General features: G+C 46.4%; 1 protein-coding gene and 1 pseudogene across 1 annotated transcript; both read left to right on the top strand.

The window, feature by feature from the left end:
• The first annotated feature begins 10,528 nt into the window (after window positions 1-10,528).
• Window positions 10,529-14,762, top strand: LOC115249219 (6-phosphofructo-2-kinase/fructose-2,6-bisphosphatase-like). The gene is made up of 14 exons (XM_029834170.1): window positions 10,529-10,581; window positions 11,536-11,661; window positions 11,739-11,835; window positions 11,956-12,022; window positions 12,119-12,193; window positions 12,285-12,341; window positions 12,421-12,542; window positions 12,629-12,836; window positions 12,962-13,108; window positions 13,193-13,297; window positions 13,446-13,575; window positions 13,650-13,712; window positions 13,793-13,857; window positions 14,373-14,762. The coding sequence occupies exons 1-14, from the start codon at window positions 10,551-10,553 to the stop codon at window positions 14,430-14,432; spliced, it is 1,353 nt and encodes a 450-aa protein (XP_029690030.1). The 5' UTR covers window positions 10,529-10,550; the 3' UTR covers window positions 14,433-14,762.
• An 874-nt stretch (window positions 14,763-15,636) lies between these two features.
• Window positions 15,637-22,982, top strand: LOC115249113 (inter-alpha-trypsin inhibitor heavy chain H6-like; annotated as a pseudogene).
• The last annotated feature ends 108 nt before the right edge of the window (window positions 22,983-23,090 follow it).

Here is a 23,090-nt window from a genome sequence, read left to right as displayed (position 1 = left end):
CTATTTGTCTTTTCTTTATCATGCAGATTCTGTCCTCTCCTCCTCGATGTCATGACCTTACAGACGGAAGCATCCTCTTCCTGGGCAACTCTAAAGTCGTCTGGGGTGAAGGTGGGAACGGTCACAGGTGGATCATTGTCACCCCGAGAGGTGCAGCCATCCATGGCACGTTCTTTCCCCCTACAGCTTTCTTCCCCTGGCTAAGTTACTAATGATCTTCTTAGAGCTTTAGATCATGGACTGGTTTTCTCTGCTGGTTCTGTTGGACCTCAGTGCAGCTGATAGATCAGATAGATACCAGTTTGCTCATGTCCACGGCATTCCCTCTTCATACAGTAGGGTTAGACATGGAGTTCCACAAGTTTCTTCACCTGGACCAATCCTTTTCACCTTGTAATGCTCCACTTAGAAAACATTATTCAGCAGCATGGAATAAATTTCATTGTTATGCTGATGACACTCAGCTATATTTATCCATTAAACCAGAGGAGACAGAGACGTTAGTGAAGCTTTAGAACTGACAAAAAGTCTTGGATGTCTTCAAATTTCCTTGTCCTTAATTCAGGAAAAACTGAGGTCAAGGCTCTCCTCTCCTCCTCACAAAGTAGATCAGTGATGTTATTTCTTGTGTAGTTTTCCTGCCCCTACCTCCGACCCTGCTGACCCACTCAGATTTACTGGCAGTTTATTATAATTAATATAGTTAATGTATTTCATTGATCTCTGCCTATTCTCTCCTCTACCTGTCCTCCCCCTTCTCCTCTCTCTCTACCCAGCCAGCCATCAGCAGGAGGGTCCCCTACATGAGCCTGGTCCTGCTCAAGGTTTCCTCCTGTTAAAGAGGAGTTTTTCTTTGCCACTGTTGCTTGTTGGGGGTCAGGCCTGGGATTCTGGAAAGCGCCTAGAGACCATTTTGATTGATTGATTTATTGATCGGTTGATCGATTGATTGATTGGTTGGTTGATTGATTGATTGATATGGTGGAAATTACATTGGGGTAGAGTTTCAGTGTAGTCCTCTATGTGACCCTGGAGCTTTAATGGATACCTTGACAGTGTATCAGCGGACATAGTCATTTGTCTTGTTTATTATTTGTGGTGAAGTGGAACTCTGCTGACTGACCACCCAGCGATGTCCCACAATGCTGAGTTTGGCTTTGCTTAAATCAGAAGTACACAGTGAACGTAGGTGCATAGTAGAGATAACCCCGAATCAAGCTAGAACCTCGAGCTTGCCTCGAGTGTAGATGGCAAATCTGATAATCAGATGTGTTTCTGAAACCATAAGTAATGATACGTTGTTTACAGCCCTGCTGATAGAGCTCAGACACCAGATATTTATTGGATGTGTCAGTATTTATCACAAAGGTCAAAATAAAATCTGGGTATGCAAAGATGACTCTCACTGGACAGGTTTGTCAGGCCAGATTTTGTGACTTTTCTTTGGATGTGATGTTAATACCTTTATTGGGTCTCTGGTTGGACTCATTAGGATGCTCTGTGAGTTATTCTCCCACATGTTTCCAGGTCTCTATCTGAATGCAGGCAACCTATGTATGAGCTGACACTTCCTTGGAATCTGATGCCATGTTCCCACTACCCCTTTCAGATCCTCTATATAGTCATGAAATTTCAAGATATGGAGAACAGCATTTATCCCTCATGCCGGGAAGGGTGCCCTCCAACATTTACTGAAAGGCAACTGTGGCATTAGTAAGGCGAAATTGGAGGTGAAGACACTCATACGGGCCCCGGAGGGTACTGAGAGCGGTCAGGTACCTGGAAATCTTATGGGCAAATCTCTGGTGGTAAGCAGCAGTGATATAATACTGAGCCGTGCATGTGCGGAGCCAAGATGATTGGCTTCCTTGTTCACAGGAAGTTTACTTTATCCCCGTTAACCTAAAGAGAACAAAATAGAGATGTTCCCGTGTCAGGACCTGAAGGTCCACGAAGAGGTTGGACTCAAAATCAGACTAACAACGCAGAGTTTCATGAGTTTTGAGAAAAGCATTGGTGGAACACAAAACTCGAGACATTGGGAATGATGTCATTAAAGGAATAAAGACAAATGAAGCAAGAGCAACTGAACTGAAGGCAGACTACTATGAAGTGCATGAGAGGAAGAATTGAATGATGCATCTGTGAGACTGCGATAACAATCAGGGAAGTGAGCGCTAGACGCGAGAACCTGAAATAAGCTTCAGACCCGGACATCTACTTCCTGTCTACATATCCTGGAGAAGATCAACCACACTGTTTTTCACAGAGTCATTTGTAAATCAAACGTAAATAAAGTGCACCAATGGCTTCAGCGACACAACATAACGTCTGTGCCTTCGGTAGGTCTCATTACTGAGCTCTTCAGATAAATTAGCAAGGCAAAGTAAAAAATGAGGAAGAGCTTCGCAAGGTTTACAAAAATGCACAATACAAAATAGCAGACAGAAACAAGAACTACACAGTGAAATGAAGTCATATCTACACTCACGGCATGGTATTTATATTCTGACCAGTTCCGTGATCTGAAACTGTCTTAAAATATATGCGGTAATTGAATCCCTCCATTCAAGCCCACCCTCACCCTCCACCTCCTCACCCCAACTCCCCCACCTCGTCATGTCTCAAAGGTTTCTCCTGTGTGCAGCAGAAACCAGTTTGTATTATTGTAATGATGATTTACCAGCAGCACCAGCTCGTGTGAATAACATTAACATCGTCTTTGCTTTTAATTCAAAGGTTGTTTTTTCTTTTCCAAAGGTGCGTTCAGAGTCCTAACGCAAACACATAAATGCAATGCACGGCATGACTTGCAGTTCACACAGAATATTGATAAAATATTATGTTTAACAAGGGTAAGACAACAAATCATGTACTAAGACTAAATGAGAACCTGTTAAATCATGTATTTGTCTATGAATGGTAGATTAGCTTCATATCTTTAACGTATGTCACAGTCACAACTACGAGGATGAAGAGAAGGAAGAAAAACAAAATAAATGAGGAAATGGAAGTAAACAAGAAAAAGAACACGTCATAGTGGTTTTAATCAGACAAAGGTGATAGGACACACAGAGGAAATGCATGAATCAGAGCCTTTCTACAGCAGGTTAGCTGCAGCAGTTAAACGATGCCAAGTGGAAAGTAAACAGCAGCTGTTCTGCTAGAGAGGAAAAACTGCTCAACGGGATTTTATTACATTATAAACATCTAAAAACTGAGCACAAACTAAAACGTCTTCTTACCTCAGACTCTGTGATTTCACCTCTGGCCAGAACCCCCTGAATGTCCAGAGTTGTCAAACATCAGCTAAAACAGAAGTCAATGTATAACCGTGTCCCTGAGTGAGCTGAGGCACCCTGCTGAGAGCTCGTAATCAGGCTTCTTTCCCTCCACTCAGATTTGTTTCTGTCGTCAGGCTCGTCATCACATTACCAAAGGAATGTTTGACCTACAATAACAAGCCTAATGCACCACCTTCACTGCTGACTTCTTTACATCCACATTTTACCTAATTTGTATGTTTTTAAAAAGTAAATCACTCCCCGCTGTGAACAAGTGTGTGTATCGTTCTTCCTAATCAAAGGACTGACTGATGGCTTTTTAACACTTGTAATTCACGAGGGGAAAACCTTGATTTGTCAGTTATAGACAAATATTAACCTTTATTCTTTCTTAGATTTTGCTGGTGATTTTGTCGCTCTAATGAGAGCTCTGATGACACATCGGCAGGAGACCCAAACTAATGACATGAGTATCAAGCCATAGGCTGCGAAGACGCCATCACGTCCAGACAGTGATAGGCGTACCACGGTAACTTGTAGGACTCTGTACGCAGGTGTGAGGCGCCCTTGTGCCTCATGACAAACTCCATCCAGAAGAGGGGCGCTGTCTATGGGTTCATTGGTTTGTCATGGTGAAGCTGTGACAGCTTCTGTATTTTCTCTTTGTATGCCTTCGTAGGATCGAGAATATTCTTCAGAGTATTGGTCAGAGACTCAACATCCAACGTTGTGACATCGACCATCTCAGCAGCCCCCCGCGCCTTCATGCGTACAAAATTATCAATCTGGTCAAAGATGAGAGGAAGGCCAGGATCGGGACCCATGGTAGATGGCCTCATAAATACCGTTAGTGCCCCCATGCGACATAAAAAGTTGGTTTTCGGGTGACCTAAGATATCATTTTGAGGCAGCCATTTAACCAGCATGGTGTGTTTCCCAGGCTGGTGGGTCTTTCTCCAATGTGTCTCCACACCACCTTCTGAGGAAGGTTGGCAAACGCTGATGCAATGATCTCTGATAACTCAGGGGCCAAGATCGCCCAGCAGAGTCCCCAGTGACATGACGACCACCCCGTGCTCACCAGAGCTCTGCATAAAATCCTCTAAATCTGCTGGAAGAGGCTTAGAAGGTTTGCCCTGAAACCCTCCGATGTAGACCACATTGGGCATGGTAGGACGAGGAAACTCGAATATAAAATCAGTTCTTATTAACCAGAGATCAGCTCCCTGCATGAGAGACATGACGTTGACATCGGCACCAAAATATTTGTCACAACACTGCTTGGTAAGGGGATTTACAACAAAGTAGTGCATGTAGATCAACATCATATGAGAGATGACATTTTCATTCTCTGAAAAAAGTCCATTGTATCAGAGTTGTAAGACAACACCTGGGGAACGTAGGAGAGCGGAGAAGGTGCGATGATAGAGTGTGCCTCGCCGCTGAAAGCCCAGCGAGCACTGAGCACCGTTGGAAGCTGGAGATAGTGCGCTAACAACACTCCACCTGGAAATGCAGGATCCAACAGCATGAAATCGTATTCAGTTTTCTTTAGCTTCATAATTAGCGTCTCATTCTCAAAGATGTCGATGACCATCTTGGCCACGTCTTGCTGACTTTCTTCTAACATATTGAAAAGGTTTGATAAAATTCAAAAAAAAAAGCCCAGAGTGAACCTTCTCTCCGCCGAATCTCTATTGACCTCTTTAAGAAAAGAGGTCATGAAGTCTTGACTCTCGATTGATGTGAGTGGTCCTGGGCGATGGTGATGGAGGTGTAGTAGGGCGAGACTTCAGAAATGTACCAGCTGGTGGACGAACGTATGACCGTTATTTCATGGCCCCGAGAGTGAAGCAGCTCCAAGAGGATTTCATGTTCAGCCAGTGGCTCCCATCTAGAGGGTAAACAAGCACTTTTCCTCCATCACAGGTGGAGGACAGAGCTGCTGAGAAGAACACCAGGAAGGTCAGGACTGGATATGAAGCCATCTGTGGAGACGCAGATCAACAGACACATGAGCCTGGTAAATACCTTCAGCATCACCCATCAATATCCCAGAAATCAACCCTTCATTTATTCTTTCAGCTTTGGTTCATTTCATTTTTAAAGATTGTGCAGGGGAGAATTGTGAAGGTGGGGCCTGGTCCAGCTGAGAGGAAGCTGCTTCCATAGATTAGGAGGGACTTACAAAGTAGCTGGTTGGCTGAACCCACTGATACTAAAAGTTGGAAATATGAAAAAGTACAGGAATCAACTTAAATGTAGATTTTGGAATCATCTGCATAGAAATGCTTTTTTCTTTTCCATTTTAGACCCAGTGGAAGATGATAGAGGTGAAACACAGGTGAAGCAGGAGATTGGCTTCGGGGTTTCAAAAACCTCGCCAGGGCTGCCCTTTGTCACCAATTCTGTTCATAATTTTTATGGACAGAATTTCTAGGTGCAGTCATGGTGTTGAGGGGATCCGGTTTGGTGACCTCAGGATCGCGTCTCTGCTTTTGCGGATGATGTGGTCCTGTTGGCTTCATCGGCCCGTGACCTCCAACTATCACTGTATCGGTTCGCCGCCGCCTGTGAAGCTGCTGGGATGAGAATCAGCACCATCCAAATCCGAGGCCATGGGTTCTCAACCGGAAAAAGGGTGGAGTGCCCTTCTCCGGGTAAAGGAGGAGATCCTGCCCCAAGTGGAGGAGTTGTTCACGAGTGAGGTGAAGAATGGAGCGGGAGATCGACAGGCGGATCGGTGCGGCGTCCACAGTAATGCGGACTCTGCACCGGTCCGTTGTGGTGAAGAGAGAGCTGAGCCGAAAGGCGAAGCTCTCGATTTACCGGTCGATCTCGTGTCCTACCCTCACCTATGGTCATGAGCTTTGGGTAAATGACAGAAAAGAACAAGATCACGGGTACAAGCGGCTGAAATGAGCTTCCTCCGTAGGGTGGCTGGGCTCTCCCTTAGAGATAGGGTGAGAAGCTCTGCCATCCGGGAGGAGCTCGGAGTAGAGTCGCTGCTCCTCCGCGTTGAGAGGAGCCAGATGGGGTGGCTTGGGCATCTAGTCAGGATGCCCCCTGGACGCCTCCCTGGTGAGGTGTTCAGGGCATGTCCCTCCGTAGGAGACCCCCGGGGAGACCCAGGACACGTTGGAGAGACTATGTCTCTCGACTGGCCTGGGAACACCTGGGGATCCCTCCGGATGAGCTGGAGGAGGTAGCTGGGGAGAGGGAAGTCTGGGCTTCTCTCCTTAGGCTGCTGCCCCCGCGACCCGACCCCGGATAAGCGGCAGAGAATGGATGGATGGATGGGTTTCAAAAACAACTGGACTAAAACACAACCATGAAAACAACAACGAAGGAAGGAGGTGAACATGGAAGGGTTGAGGGTTGGGGTTGAAGCTGAGGCTGAGGTGGTTGCTGCAGCTCTGTGTCCGTGAACAAGAGGCGAAGAAGAACTTGAGAAAGTTCCAGAAAAGAAAAGATGATTTCTCATGGCGCCACATCCAATCAGCGCCGAGCAAACCTCAAGCCCCACCTAGGAGTTTTTCAGGGGTCCCCTGGAGCAGAGACTTGGTGTTCCTGGCTGGTAAAATGACTCCAAAGTTCTGCAGTGGAAACGTTCCTCATGACACCACATAGGCCATCATAGGCTCCAAATAGGATAAAATCAATAATGCTCACTAAACCTGTCCTAACCCTGACTGCAACACTTCTTGAAGTTTAGATTGTGTTCAGAATAGAAAAGGTTTGGCAAACTGAATCCAGAGATAAGGTGTTCAGTCTTGGCAGGTTTCATTTTTAAAGTATGTTTTTAAAAATCAAAAGAGGTGCAGACAAATCAGTTTGGAGAACTTCTGTAGGACAAAAATCTGACTCAATATGAGTGTGTAGACATAAAAAACTTGAAAGCTCAGTTTCGTCCATTTAAACCATTCATGAGATGGTCTGTGTATCAGGATAATCAATAAGGATCAATATTCAAGCCTGTAACACTGTGGATCTTTGATCTTTGACTGCTTTGAAGAGTCCACAGGACTTTTCTCCCACTAATAATGCAGAGTCATGCTGAGTTCTCAAACTTCTCCTGAGTCTCGTGGTGGAGATCTATCTGACAGAGTGGCTCCATGAAGGTTTTGTCTCTCAAATATTTCAGACTAAAGCTAATAAAGAAATTCCCAGTGGAAACAGGATGGTGAATTCCTGGGAAACTACAATGAAGCAAAAACAGGAAATAATTCAGTGGAAAACGGTCAACAGTGATTTCCTCAGATCCAAAACAGGGTTGTGCAGCAATACTTTAAAAACCTGTTCAGTTTAATTTGCTTCTGTCTTTGCACTCAGTTATGATGCATTTCAAGATTTTGTGATGTTTGTATAATGTGAATTTAAATAATGGGTTTTGGTATTTTACAAATCATCTTTTTTAATTTACATCTTGATTAGCATTGGAAAACAGGCTCTTAAAATAACTGAATTAATGTCATTATGTTCTAATTCTAATATGATTACTCTATGTCATGATTAGTTTAGAATAAGTGTTTTTTGTTCATAATATTTGAGCCTTGTTAGCATTTACACCCCTTATGCCAGTCAGATGAGTGTGAAATTGATCCTCACCTTGGACCCTCTTCCTCCTCTCCTGGACAATCGTGAGTGGGAGTGAAAATTATCAGGTTCACTCAAAAGCAAGTTCATGTGTAACTTATCTGGTGACGTGGGTAGAAGGTCTCCTGTGAACCCTTTGCACTGTTGGGTCGCAATACCTCTCGTGTGTCACTGCTGATCCACGTGTTCTCTGAATGAAGACTTCAAGAAGAAAATGCCAATTTCCAAATGTATTTGGCAAATAGAACCAATCAAGATACAAATATTACAGAGCTCCGGGCCAGTTCATAACCCTACAATAACAGAGTCAATTGTCAGGGCATGAAGTCTGACAACCTAACTATCCCTTGACCCAGTCTTTTATAGAAACACATATGTAAATTACTGATGCTAATCCAGTCCAATCCAGTCTTTCTTCTGGATGACCTCGTCTTCTTCTTCCCGTTCCATTGGTTGCTGACACAGTTCTTGTTCTCCATTGTTTCCCAAATGACCAGGTCAAAGTTCACCTTCTTCCTGCAGATGAGCTTATCAGGACCACCATGCTGTCCATTTTTACAATATCTGTTTATCACCTTCAGCCTGACTGGCTCCTGCGATTACAACTGTCTAAACCACAATCATGTCACAGAAGGGTCACTGATCTTTATTACACTTGCTAATGATTCTACTATTCCTAAATTCTAAAGTACTCCTAAATGAAAACAGAAACATGGTACAACACAATTCTCTTCAGCACCGACTGATGACCACGTCCACGTGCAGAACATGAAAGGCAGCAAACATAAAGAAGAAAAAGAAAAAATTAAAAAGTGACCGTACATGTTCCATCAAATAGAAATTATACGTGAGAAACACAAAAGACGTTTAACTGTTTTAACGTTTTTAACTGGATTACTAATTAATATAAGCAGCCGACAGAGTGCACGCTGCCCCTCTAGTGGCAAGTGCCTGTTAATGAAGACAGACTCTCCACCCAGAACTCGGATTTACTTTGAATCCCCATTTCCGGATGACTGGTTGTGTTACTGGTCTGTTACTGGGTCTGGCTCCGCTGACCAGTCCAGTAGCAGATTTTACTGCAGGAGAAAGGAGTAAGACACTACCTATGGATTTTATAATGCGTGAACTTGTCAATACATAAAATGACACATGCGAACAACACATTCATCATGTGGCACGCATTCCCAAATCTGCAACCCAGCAGTGATCAATCCCCACATAAATCCTGTCATATCTTATAATTTCATGTTATATACCATCATGTCCAAATGTGCGACAGCAAGCAGTTGTCTAATGACCCTTTGCACTTGCACACGCCCTCTGAGTGCTGCTGTGTAAGTTGTGAACTCTGGCCCTGGCACACAGTAAGGACAAGCCCTGTGTGGTACTATCATATGTCCATGTGTCATGAAAAGATAGGAGCTGAGTGTGGTGGGCAGTCAAGAGCTCTTTAGTGGGGGTGTAGTTTCTTTAAAAGAGCATTACTTGTTTTCACTGGCCACAGTCTCCAGCGCTGTGTTGCTGGCTACCTCACTGGAGTATAACATGGAGCTTCCTCAGCTGGAGCGGTGAGACTCCGCAGGTGTGGACAGTGCAGGTGAGACCAACAAAGCATGCCTGAGCAACCACGCAGCAAAGGTTCTTCTAATGCCACACACAGAGATGAGGGCAGAAATAACTCAACGTCTTCTGATGCCAAAAAACAAAACTGCCTTGTTGAGTGTCGCAGCTGCACAAGTGCAGGTTTCTAAAATAATGACGAATCTCTGGAGATTCTGAGAGGCCGAGTGATCCAACTGATGAGCAGTTGAACACAGTGGAACGTTCTTTTATTCTTATTTCTACATGCTACTCCTGCACAAGATTACACTGAAAATCATATTTACAGTTTAAAATCTGTTTATCCATTATTTAAACAAGTGAGCACAGTCTATCAAGTGAAAGTAGACGATAAGAATGCACAACAAAACACCATTGTGTGCTAGCGTGCTCTTCCCCAGGCCTGCCCAAAACACAGACATGGATCTTTAGCCAACCTTTGCAGTCGCCAAAAGGCTCTGGTAGAATGTGGCTGCTGCCTGCATGATTCCAACCTGGGAACAAGCAGATAAGGACATAAGAAAATAAAGCAAAAACAAAGTAGCCATTTCAGGGTGATTGTAGGGCAATTAAAAAAAAATCACATATAATAATCAGTTAAATATGCCTGTATTGGATTCTCATGCACTGCTAAAAGAGCTGCCTCTGTGGTATCTCTATATACCAAAAGATCCGGGTTTTTCTGCCATCTAGTGGAACGAAAGGGTAAACACATGGTCGGTTTTAAAAAAAAAAAGAAAAGAAGAAGATCACGTGATCCAGCGACTCGGGGCAACAGCTGTTGCACCACACGTGCACAAGGTGGATTTGGATGTTATTTGATGTCACCGTAGTGATTCTGGTAGCTGCATTCAGGCCTGATAACCCAATAAACAGATGGAGAGGCAGAACATCCTCCTTCCGGCTCATGTTTGCAGGTCCTTGGCAACCAGTCAGCTGAGCAGCAGCAGCTAATCAGTGCAGTAGAGCTCGCTCTGGCATCTAAGGGCTCATGGCTCTCACCGTCAACACATCCATAGACCAGAAATGCCTCACCCAGACCCGCTGCTCAAGATCTGGGTGCCATGGATGGGCTGCAACTTGAACTGCAGGAGAGGATGTAAGTGCAGCACAGACGGGGACCACTCTGTCCCGCTGTCCGTAGCTAGACGCTGTAGCGTTTGTTTCAGTCGGTGTCTGAGAGACAGGCGAGTCAGCCGTGGACGACAGCCAGAGGAGACACGCCAGGCTCTCTGTGCTGCGTCTGACGTGGTCCTTTCAGCATTCTGCTGACGCAGCGAACTCCATTCACGATGGAACAGCCTGGAGGTTACCACTGTCCCAGTCCTTGTATAGGCAGACAGACGAGTGACTGGGCAGTCTGCGTTATAAATGACTGGCTATTCGTGACCCCCTCAGACAGAGAAACATGCAACCACTGAGTCACCATGGCTTGGGTAAGAAATTAGCAATTTAAAAAAAAAAATGGTCACTGAAGCTTAGAATATGTGACCATTCATTTCTTTTGATGATCGATCCCAGACTCGCATGCGTCAGCTCTCACTGAACAGAAGCAAAAGCCACTGTGGTTCCGGTGTGCACTACAGTACCGGTTTGGGATCCTTTCACGAGTTCTGATGCAGCAGACTGCATATCAAGCGTAGCGTCGTGGGGAGAATGTGCAGCGTTAACTTGAACCTTCTCTCAGGGAAGAGTTCAGACACAGACAGATTAGGAGGGCGTGTTCCCTCAGCCATATGGTGCAGAACACCAGGCTGAATGAGGACTAAGGAGATCTAGTTCAAGTGTTTCTGTTTGATTTCTGGTCTCTGCGTGTTCAACGCTTCAACATATTTCCGTTCAGAACATGAAACCTTGCATCCACCACTGACTCTTCGCTCCGTGTCCGATACTTGATCTGGGTCTCTGTGCTCATTGTGTCACTCTTAGGAGAGATTAAGTGACCCAGCATGTGTCCCTGAAGAGCTAAAGATAACATATTCATCCCTAAAATCCACATTTTTCCAGCTGCGTGTCAACAGTAAGCGTGTTTGTGCTCCTGTGTTTGTCTCAGCATCAGTTCCTCAGTTCTGTAACTCTCCCACGATGATTGTGATGGTGGGCCTGCCAGCCCGAGGGAAGACCTACATCTCCAAGAAGCTCACCCGTTACCTGAACTGGATCGGCGTGCCCACAAAAAGTCAGTTCCTGCAGCTCCAGTGTGTCCTTGTCAGAGGAAAAGCTTGAATTAAGCTTTTGTTGCTCATATCCAAACAGTGTTCAACGTGGGCCAGTACCGCCGGGAGGCCGTCAAGATCTACGAGAACTTTGAGTTCTTTAAACCTGATAACGAGGGGGCCATGAGGATCCGCAAGTAAGACAAGAACCCGCCCAGGAACCTGTAACTAGTCCTGGCGGCATTAGAGCCCCAGACGGAAATGTGATTAAAATATCTGCTGTGTTTGGAGGTCAGACAGTGTCACCTCTCCCTCAGGGCCTGTGCAGCTGCCGCCCTCAAAGACGTCGCCGCCTACTTCACCAAGGAGCAGGGACAAGTGGCTGTGAGTAAACAGACATCCAGGATTCCTGCTGATCTGGCCATGTTCAACAGTCACCAGGGTAGAACCCGTCCCATCACCTCTGTCCGTCTCCTGCAGGTGTTCGATGCTACCAACACCACCCGAGAGAGGCGGACAATCATCCTCACCTTTGCAAAAGAGAGGGGCTACAAAGTGAGCAACCTCGGGAATGTTCTGGCCAATTCCTTCAATCGGGATCTCAAACGCGCACCAGATCTCTGTTTAAACGACTGCTTGTGTGCAGGTTTTCTTTGTGGAATCAATCTGTGATGACCCGGAAATCATCGCAGAGAACATCAGGGTGAGGAGCATCGCAGCAGGACGCTTATAAGCCTCTAATTACCTGGAATTTATGGCCCAGTTGTGCATTTTTTCCCCAGCAAGTTAAATCTGGGAGTCCGGATTACGCAGATCGCGACGTTGAGGAGGCCATGGAGGATTTCATCCAGCGGATCGAGTGCTATAAATCCAGCTACATGCCTATAGATGATGAGAGAGACAGGTAGCACCAACACCGTCCTGGAAATATACAGGCCTTATTATAGGGGCATTCCACTTATGACCCTTTTCCTAATATTGTCATGACAGGAAGCTCTCCTACATCAAGATCTTCAATGTGGGCAGCAGATACCTGGTGAACCGAGTGCAGGACCACATTCAAAGCAGGATCGTTTACTACCTCATGAACATCCACGTCACCGCCAGGTCCATCTACCTGAGCCGCCACGGAGAGAGCGAGCTCAACCTGTTGGGCCGCATTGGTGGAGACTCGGGCCTCTCGCCTCGTGGACAGAAGGTGCACACACACACACACACACACACGCTCTCACACACACGTATGCACACATGTCCTGCAACCATTTAATCTCCCAATTGAATCATTTAAAAGCAGTTTTCGTTTCTTTTCAACTGTTCTGCCAGTATGCAAATGCCTTGGCGACCTTCATCCAAGGTCAGAACATCCGTGACCTGAAGGTGTGGACGAGCCACATGAAGAGGACCATCCAAACTGCACAGTCTCTGGGAGTTCAGTACGAACAGTGGAAGGCCCTCAATGAGATCGATGCTGTGGGTTTCTGATAGTTCTAGCCTTCATCTGAACTTTCATGGTTACCCGGCAGAGCTTTTCTTCTACTGTGTCGTCAAATTTAGGGCGTTTGTGAAGAACTGACCTACGAGGAGATTCAGGAGAACTTCCCAGAAGAGTTTGCACTGAGAGACCAGGACAAGTATCGTTACCGTTACCCCAAAGGGGAGGTAAGAAGGCATGAAACACTGTCCAGTTTGAGTTCAGGTAAAGGCTGAAAGCACCTATAAACAACATCAGGATTAGAACAAAACAGACCTTCGTCATTCTGGATGCAACCTGACAGAGTGTCTGAATGATCGTCTCACCTCTGTTCAGTCTTATGAGGACCTCGTCCATCGTCTGGAGCCAGTGATCATGGAGCTGGAAAGGCAGGAAAACGTGCTGGTTATCTGCCACCAGGCTATCATGCGCTGCCTGCTGGCCTACTTCCTGGACAAGCCTGCAGGTACAGAGAATCTGCCTCCAAACCTTTGACACGTGTGGTTTCATGTTAATAACAATAACCGTTCACCTCCACAGATGAGCTGCCTTACCTGCGGTGCCCCCTTCACACAGTGCTCAAACTAACACCGGTGGCATATGGTAGATTTAATAGTTGTAATAAGAAATGTAGCCTATAATTTTCCATTTCTTTAAGTGTGTTTCTCTCTCCTCAAATGCAGGCTGTAAGGTTGAGCCATTTTTCCTCAATATTGAAGCCGTGAACACACACAGAGAAAAGCCAGTGGTACGTTTCCACAGGAACTTTGTAACTATCAGCCAGCTCTTAAAGGTCATATTATTGAATTGTTGACTCAGAGTGTTGACCATTGAGGTTAAATTAGAAAATGAAACAACTTTATCTGACACAGGTGGGGTCAGTAATAGAATAGATTCTCACATTCAAAGGGCGGAATGTGGCAGCTTTTGTGTAATTACTATATATGCCAGCAGGTGGCGACATAAATCCATATTAATGTGGCATCTTTTATGTAATTACTATATAGCCAGCAGGTGGCGACATAAACCCATATTTAAAAATCCGTTTTAAAGTTCAATAGAGCTCGAAGTTCTAACTAATTAGAATTTATTATACCTTTACATCCATGACCTGCTTCATTTGTCTCTTCATGCATTTTAAAAATTACACCTAATTTTATCAACACTGGACAGTGCAAACGTGCCCAGAATGACTCTGCATTAGTATTGCAGGATGCTTGTGGCTGAAAAGGGCTTTTGCCCTTTATTTTCTTGTCCTTGCAGAATGTTGACATAAATAGAAACCCTGAAGACGCCCTCCAGACGGTTCCGGAGCACATCTGAGTGATGACCATCGTTACATTACTGTTTCTACATGCAGACAGGCGCAGCAGTGAAATGTGATGGAGGTGAAAACAGCAGCGGCGTAAAGGTGAAACTGCAGGAGACTGTTTTTAACATGTGCGTGTGAAATATTCCTGTGTCTTATCTGACTACAGCTGTTTTACTCAGAATTCTGCACATTGTTTACACAGATTTAGAGCATAAATGTGTGTTAAAGCTGAGAAAATGTGTTGTAAGATGAAGAGCTGAGATTTTCTAAAGTAATGTTTGTGCAAGTGATGAAAATGTAATGTATTTAACTCCTGATTTTAAACAGAAATTTCTTCAGAATATTTTCTCTTTTTTTGATCTTATTGTAAAACAGCAGAGCAAACCAAATACAGAAAAAGTTGCCGATGCGGATTTTCTCCAGTTATTCCAAAAACCCTTCAGGTCAGTCGGAGACTCAGTGGTGACCTCATAACCCTGAAAACTGATGCTTCTCATAGAGTAGAATCTTTAGGAAGCCGCAGTTGAATCCTCATGTGCAGATAACGGAGGTGTGGATCAGAACCATGGACAGCACCTAATAAACAAAACAATGGGACACAGATGTGGTCCAACCTGAGAGGGGGACAACAGCAATAGAGACACACTGTGTGTAAAATAAGTCCCCCAACACGTCTCATTCGCAAGATTTGATGAGGAAAGACAGCTGAACTCTAAAGGTTCTGGTTCGTTTAGACAATAATGGGTCAAACATGATCTAAACTCAAATTTAGGGACAAATAGACCTTCTCTGAACACTCTCAAAGATTGGGGGGGTGAGGGGGTAAAGCCCAGCAGGGGTTAACAAACCCCTCGTTTCTGGTGCAGCAGCTGTGCGTGAGCGCACGCTGGGAGCTGCCCTCTGCAAATCCACGGAGCGCACGCAACTTCCAGGCTGAGTTTGACTCTCACGTTTGCGTCTCCACTCACAATCCTCACATATTTCTGGACCTGGAGGGACTCGGAGGGGAGCTGAGGCAGCGGGAGACAAATCACGCACGGAAAATGTGAGATTTTGAGCTGCTGCTGCCATCAGTCCTTCCACCAGCTGACTTCACCTTGGAATTAAAAGTGCTATTATTGTTATTGCTGTTGCCGTTATTCCGGTATCACAGACATGATGAACCTCAAAGCTCTCTGGATTGTAGTTGTCTTCACTTGTTGTGTACGAGAGGGATTTGGCAGCAACTACAAAGCGAAGCTCAACAGTAATAATCTGCTGCAGGTACGTTTTTTCTTTTCCCTTTACCTTCGGCTGGGATTCGTTAATTAGGAATTATGCTAAGATGTTCTTTTCCTTTCTTCCTGTCCCAAACTAAACTGTGTAGTTCAGTCTTGCATCAGGAACTTTTAATGTATGAATGTGTAAAATTGATAAGAAAAGAATTTTAGAAAAAGAGGAACTTCAGCAACAAGTCCCCAGAACAACAAGCAAGAACGTAGATTTCGATTTACTGTTATTGATATTTTTCCTAAAGCAGGGCTTCAACTCCTGACAGCAAAATAGCACTTGTGAGGCTCAGCTACACTGGAAGCATTTGTTTCTAGTCTCACTTCCCCTCCCTCCATGAATGACTTTGATTCATTGGACCTTTTAGGCAACAGCTTGACCGACCCTCAGCTCGGCAGAATGGGGAAGAAAATAGAGGTGTAGCACGAATAAATGGTGTTGGAAAAGGAAAGAGATCACATTAAGATCTCACTGACGTCACTGAGGACAATGTTCTATCTACTTACTGTATGTGTGAAGCTATACTGTACCCTATACTTATCTATAAGGGAATGTCTTGTTGCCCTCATGTCTCGTTTCTGTTCCAGAGGATCAAACGTGAGAGCAAAGCAACAAAACCAGCGGTGAGTTTGAGTGTTTGCTGTCATTGAAACTGTCCGAAATGTTGCTTCTGGACTTCATGAGCAGCATTTGACAGCATCAGACGCAACATCTGTGGAGTGGTCACAAACCAGAGGGTTCCCTCATAGGAAGGCTTCACTGCCAAAAAATGCGTAAAAATAAAACTAGAATTCAAAGGTGGGCAGCTCAGCCACCGACGATGCTCGCCTGGATGTGTCCTCTGTTAAAAGCTGCTCACGGGTAGATACAGATAGATAACCTTGGAGAGGTTTGTCTACCAGGAAGCTCCGTGACGCCGCCGCTCTAATCAGACCTCAGAATTCGCCTCCAGCTCTGATATCACGTGTCCATTTGAAACTCTCACTAGCTGAAGGTGACCGACTACCACGTGAGGTGTTCGGTGGTGTCCCGCTACGCCGTGACCACCGTCCAGAGTTCAGTGTGGAACCAGCTCTCCGTCACCAAAGAAGCTGCTTTTGAGGTGGATCTGCCCTCCACAGCTTTCATCTCCAACTTCACCATGTGAGTCAGACCTATTCTGTCCCCCATGTTCCCAACATACACTTTATTTCTCAACAAAATGGACCATCATGTCCGTCATGAACGGTCGGGTGGAGAAGCAGTGGACAAACACGTCCTCCCATTAGACAGAAGTTAATGAGCTTCCTTTCATGATGAGGGCACCTCTAGAGGAAACGTTTACTGGGCAATGTTCCTTCTGACCTTCTGATCTCAGACAGCAAGGATCTGATGCCTGCATCTCCTGAGAGGTCGGCCCAGATGATTCAACATCCATTCACACCTTGACCAAGGTGACATTAACGACCTGCAAAAGGTCACGTCTGATGACCTCTGGCCCGGTCCATGAAAGCCAGGGACGAGCTAAAGGTTCAGGTCTGCAGACTGTGAGGCTGCAGCAGCTTCCTGAAGAGCTTCACCAACAGACTGACCTTTCAGGGATGTTCTTCTAAAAGATGTATGTGACATAAGGAACGATGTGTTGGTGTCAGTTATAGACGTTAAATAAAACTTTAAAGGCATTTTAGAAAGATTCTGGTCCAGGTTTGGCCCAGATGGGACACGAAGTTGGCTTTTCTTTAAACTGCTAAATATAAGCAAAACAAACAAGTCAACATTGCACGTCAAACACTGACCCTTGAGCAGGATTTGCTAAGTGAAGCAGGTCAGGAGGAGGGAGAACCCGCAACCTGATGAATACTGGCTTTGTGAATGGAAGTCAGAAAGTTAATAGAGAAAATGGCAGTTTACCCTGGCACCCTGCCAGTTTCGAAACCACACACACACACACACACACACACACACACACACACACACACACACACACACACACTTTTTCATATGGAAGTGTTAGTTAGGAGGTTACACATGTTTCAGAAGCATAAGTGCTCACACTGCTCTTGTTTTCAGGGGAAAGGTTGCGGCTAATGTGTTGCATTACTTCTTTGGCATTTTGAAACTGAGAACTGTGTGTTCTGTGCTCCGGTCATTCCTGCACCCCCTCCTCACCGCGCCTTCAAATACAAGCGCCTCCATTTTTCCGCTCCGATCCTCGTGTTTTCCTGCTCTGTCCCTTAAACAAGAGCCGTTTCAAGCCTGCATGTTTATGTTAGCCGGCCCTTGATGGGTTTTTTTCTCTGCAGACATATTTGTTCAATGGACTTGACCTGAATTTTGCACCTTGTCACATGGCATCAGTGGTCACTGAAGCTCACGAAATGCTCTGTGTGAGCTGGATCCTGCTTTTGAGCCACGGTTTTGGTTGGGATTTTGCCGGGTGTAGCCTGCCGTGGCACTCCCCGGGCGTCACCGGGCTGTGTGATCTCTCTCCATTTGCGCTGTTTTTCAAGGGAAATTGCTCTTTTTCTTCCCCACCCAACCTGCTAATGACCCCTATTACCCCTATTTTTACCTACTACCACCACATAGCCATAAGCAGCACGTGCAAATAAACATTTGCACTCTGTGACTGCTTTTAAAACAAAGAAGACAAATAACTATTTCTCCTCTTTTCCCCACCAGTACCTCCGGTTCTAAGGTGTATGTGGCTCAGGTGAAGGAAAGAGCTGCTGCCAGGAAGATTTATGATGCTGCGAAGAAGCGAGGACGAGCAGCTGGCCTTGTGGCTACGAAGTTAGCAAAAGGCTTTCCTACAAGCGTTTTGCATGAAGAATGATTCCAGTTTTGCACGTGTTCTCCTGCATTCAGAGCTCTGACGAGGAGCTTTCACCAGGTTCTGTTGTCTTCCAGAGAGAGGGAGACGGAAAAGTTCCGTGTTGCTGTGAGCGTCCCCGCCGGAGCTCAGATGTTGTTCTGCCTGACCTACGAGGAGCTGTTACCACGACGACTGGGCCGTTATGAGCTCAGTCTGGGTCTGAGGCCTGGGCAGCTTGTGCAGAACCTTACATTAGATGTCAGTATAACAGAACAGACGGGCCTTAGTTTCGTCAAAGTGCTTCCTCTCAAAACAAGCCGCCTCCTGTCCAGCACTGCTCAAGGTAAAACTCCAGCAATGACTGTAGTTTAAGATGTCATAATTGGCTCCCATCACTGCTGTCGCACTCCCGTGCACCTTTCCTGCAGGTGACACAGAAGCCCCGGCCTCCACTCGGGTTGAGCAGAACCCCTGCTGCGCTCGGGTTCACTACAGTCCGTCTCTGCAGCAGCAGAGCAGCGTCTCCCCTAAAGGTGTCCATGCTGACTTCATGATCCAGTATGATGTGGCACTCAGAGACCTCATGGGCGAAGTTCAGGTGAGAACAAGCCTTTTTTAAAGAAAGAACGGCTGTAAAGGTGAATTACGAAACAGCCACCTTGTATTTTGGTCTGCTTTCAGGTGCACGATGGATATTTTGTCCATTATTTTGCACCAAAAGGGCTCCCCGTGGTACCCAAAGACGTCATATTTGTCATTGATGTCAGCGGCTCAATGATAGGGACTAAGATCAAACAGGTAATGTAGAACGGGATTTGACCGGCTTTAGTTTTGCATCTGCTACATTCTGCAACACAGAGTGACGTCTGGCACTCGTCCTAATCCTTCCTGTCAGTAGACCAAACAGGCCATGAGCACCATTCTTGCTGACCTCAGAGAGGGAGACCACTTCAACATTATCACCTTCTCAGACCAAGTACACACTTGGAAGAGAGGGCGAACGGTGAGAGCAACCAGACAGAACGTGCGAGACGCCAAAGAGTTTGTGAGGAGGATTATTGCAGAAGGATGTGAGTTCAATGACGGAACACAACCTGCATGACTGCGTCTCTGTTCATGGGCGTTGGGGGAGAACATATTTTGAGCCATTGTATCAGTTTCCCCTTTCTTCCCCATCAGGGACCAATATCAATGCAGCTCTACTCTCAGCTGCCCAGCTCATCAACCCTCCGTCCTCCTCCAGACACCTCGCGTCCCACCGTGTTCCTCTGGTAATTTTCCTCACTGATGGGGAGGCAACCATTGGGGAAACAGCTGGTGACACCATCCTGACTAACGCCAGGAAGGCTTTGGGCTCAGCCTCTCTGTTCGGCCTCGCCTTTGGGGACGATGCAGACTTCCTGCTCCTGAAACGGCTGGCTCTGGATAACCGGGGCGTTGCTCGGATGGTGTACGAGGATGCGGACGCTGCTTTGCAGCTGAAGGGCTTCTATGACGACGAAGTAGCAAGTCCTTTGTTGTCTGACGTCCAGCTGTCATATCTGGATGATCAGGCTTTTGACGTCACTCGCTCCCTCTTCCCAAACTACTTCCAAGGTTCTGAGCTGGTGGTGGCTGGGAAGGTCAAACCCGGCGTGAAAGATTTAAAGATTTCAATGTCTGCCACGGACTCCAGGCAGCGAGTCAAGATGGAGAACCGTGTGTTGACTTCCCAGACTGAAGGCAATGGGAGCGTTGATTCTTTGGACTGTTTAGCCAACCTAGAAGGAATCCCAAACGTTGTGCATCGTCTCTGGGCCTATTTTACCATCAAAGAGCTGCTCCAGGCCAAACTGAACACGACTGACCCGGCAACTCAGAGGCTCCTGGTGGACAAAGCCACTAACCTCTCACTCAGATATAACTTTGTGACCCCGGTTACTTCTTTGGTTGTGGTTCAACCAGAACTGGATGAAGTTGACTCTGCCACCACCGCCGCCGCAGCCACGATAACCACGACTGCAACAACTACCGCTACCACCAAAGCATCTGCTGTTGGTGTTGGAAAGAAACCCGGCTCGCCGCCCAAAGGGAAGCCCGATCCTCCTCGGGCACCGCCAACTAAAACAAAAGCAGCCGTTCCACCTCCCAGAAGAACCACAACAACCTCAAGTCCCAGTTCTGTTAAAAGCCCCCCAGCACCATTCGGTGGTAAAAAGCCAGGCACCACCCAGCATTCCAAAACTGCCCCCCCTCCTGCTGGAGGTAAGATTCCCACCTCCCTGATTAATTCTCTAAAAACAGCATCGGCTCCAGCCCCAGGAAAACTCTCCACTGCCTTGAAAACAACCTCTCCCTCGCCCCCCTTAACAGCCCCCTTCACCTCACCTTCACTCAATACAGCCAGAACCGACACCGTCACCCAGTATGGGCGACCCCTTACCCCACAGCTGGGTCCGGTGGGGTCAACAGCAGCACCACAGGTTGACAACAGCGTCACATCTGCTCCAGAGCTTCCACAGCCTGAAACTGTTGTAGCTCCACCAGCGCTCCCATCTTCACCCGCCCTTCCCACCCCAGCTCCAGTTCCAGCCACGGAGCACAATGATACACACTTAGAATTGGCCCCAGGCGTTGCCTCTTTTGTGACGGCGACCTTTGCCCCCATGCCCGGTGTAACAGATGAGCCAAACCTGTGGGAGGCAGCCGGCATTCTGGGTAGGTTTCACACTCCAGATTTAGTATTTAGAGTATTTATTGATTCAATCATGGAAAAGCAGCTCCAATAAAAGCTATACGTATATAATTTATATATAATTTTAAAGGAACTTGAACTTTTTTCCTGGTAAAAGCCGCCGCTCATTAAAGCGTCTTTAATTCCCAACTTGTTTTTCCGTATTTCTCCACTAGACGTCTCGACGTTCATTCAGAGAAAAGGTGACCGAGTTCCTTTATTGTCTTGAATTAAGGACGGTTGTTACATGACTCGGGAATTCTTCTTCACCTGTTTGTTTTTCTGTTCCTCACAGATTTAGACCTTGCAGAAGGTGAGTGTCGCATTAATGTTTGTTCATCACGAACAGCTGGATGCGAGTTGAACTCCTGATGTTTGCAGATGTTGATGCCACCTACGACTATGACTACGACCTCAACTATGACACCTGTAAGTTTTCATGTGTTTTCTAGATCAGGAGTTTTAGGGAGACTCTGACTTTGCGGCTAAGGATTTTAAACATTCCTTCAGGTCTTTAATTTAGATTTTCCTGAGATTTTATGGAAATGTTTGCACTTTCAGGGGATGACACTGCGGACATGGAATCCTTTGGTATGTATTTGAATTCTGTTGTTTCCAGTACCTGTGTAGTTCTGTCACTGGTTCCAGTGCTGGGGAGTGAAGTGGACTGTTCTTGTGTTTGCAGAACCTTTATCCAGAACGGGCACGGTCCGGCTCTTCTCCTCATCAGGTGGAGAACTTACTTTGTTTTCATTTCCAAACATCACCGTGTCAAGAATCTTTTTTAAAATCACATGACGATGGTTATTGTTGCCTCCTCTAGTTGACGGAGATCCTCATTTTGTGGTGTCGTTGGGGAAGCTGCATGAGAACATGTGCTTCACTGTAGATGGAAGAGCCAATGATGTTCTCAGACTGCTGGAGGACCCTGATAGAGGTACACCTGTGTTCCTTGGGCTACATTCCTGACTTGGATCAGTTTGTTAAATGTTTTTCTGTCCTTCGAAGGGATCATTGTGGACGGCCACCTAATGGGGGCTCCTCCCAAGAACGGTGTGGAGGAACGTTCCCGGACATACTTCGACCTTCTCACAATTTCTACAGACACAGGCGGTCCCGGGGACATCTCAATCACGCTCCCTGGACGCTGTGGTGGTGGAAGGGGAGGGGAGGGACATCCTTCCCATCAATCAGCAGGGATCAGTGAGGAGGCAGGGAGTAACCGTTACCGTTGACAACCATCGGAGCTGCTGGGTTGAGTTGGCCAAGGACGTCCAGTTTCTGATCCTCTTCCACGAATACCAACCACCTACTTGCAGAAGGCTCACCTTGGTTTCTACATCACAGATGGAAGAGGACTGTCTGCCTCCACACAAGGTCTCCTCGGTACGGCCTCAGGGGTCAGCATCGACTGACTGTGCCCATATTGTGTTGTTAATGTGGTAATTTAGCCAGGTATAATTGCGTAATTGTCCGTAGTTTGAAGGAAGAACTGGTGTTCACTCCTCGCCGCTGCTGTCCTGTATGTCTGCAGGCCAGTTTCAGCACGCCGACATCAGTGTGACTGTGGTGGAGGATCCCGTGGATGAAGGCGCCCACCAGCGTGCGGCCTCAGCCCGCGGGATGCTGCGCTGGGGCTCCCAGCACATGCCGGTCACTTTGCAGGACAAGACGCTGAAAGACAGCGTTCGAAAACACCACGCAGGCAAGTGCTGGGTGGTGCCCAAGGCAGAGGTGGAGAGGCTGCTGGGGTCACCCCTACCAGAGCTACGTGGTGGCTCGTGAGGCCTTCTGAACCTGGCTCTCTGAAAGGGGGTGAAGACCTGGGAGGCCACAGCGAGGCCTGGTTTATCAGAGAGTCATGTGGTGAAGCTATTGTCACAAAACTAGAAT

This window comes from Takifugu rubripes, chromosome 3 (assembly GCF_901000725.2).
Source record: "Takifugu rubripes chromosome 3, fTakRub1.2, whole genome shotgun sequence".
NCBI classification, from domain to species: Eukaryota; Metazoa; Chordata; class Actinopteri; order Tetraodontiformes; family Tetraodontidae; genus Takifugu; species Takifugu rubripes.
The sequence above is the reverse complement of the archived record's forward strand: the minus strand, read 5'-3'. Positions and strand labels throughout refer to the sequence as shown.

Coding starts and splice junctions, on each gene's coding strand:
- LOC115249219 (XM_029834170.1), top strand. CDS start 10,551: ATGGGCTGCAACTTGAACTGCAGGAGAGGAT. Junction 12,023..12,118: donor AGGAGCAGGGACAAGTGGCT/GTGAGTAAACAG, acceptor CGTCTCCTGCAG/GTGTTCGATGCTACCAACAC. Junction 12,543..12,628: donor ATAGATGATGAGAGAGACAG/GTAGCACCAACA, acceptor TTGTCATGACAG/GAAGCTCTCCTACATCAAGA.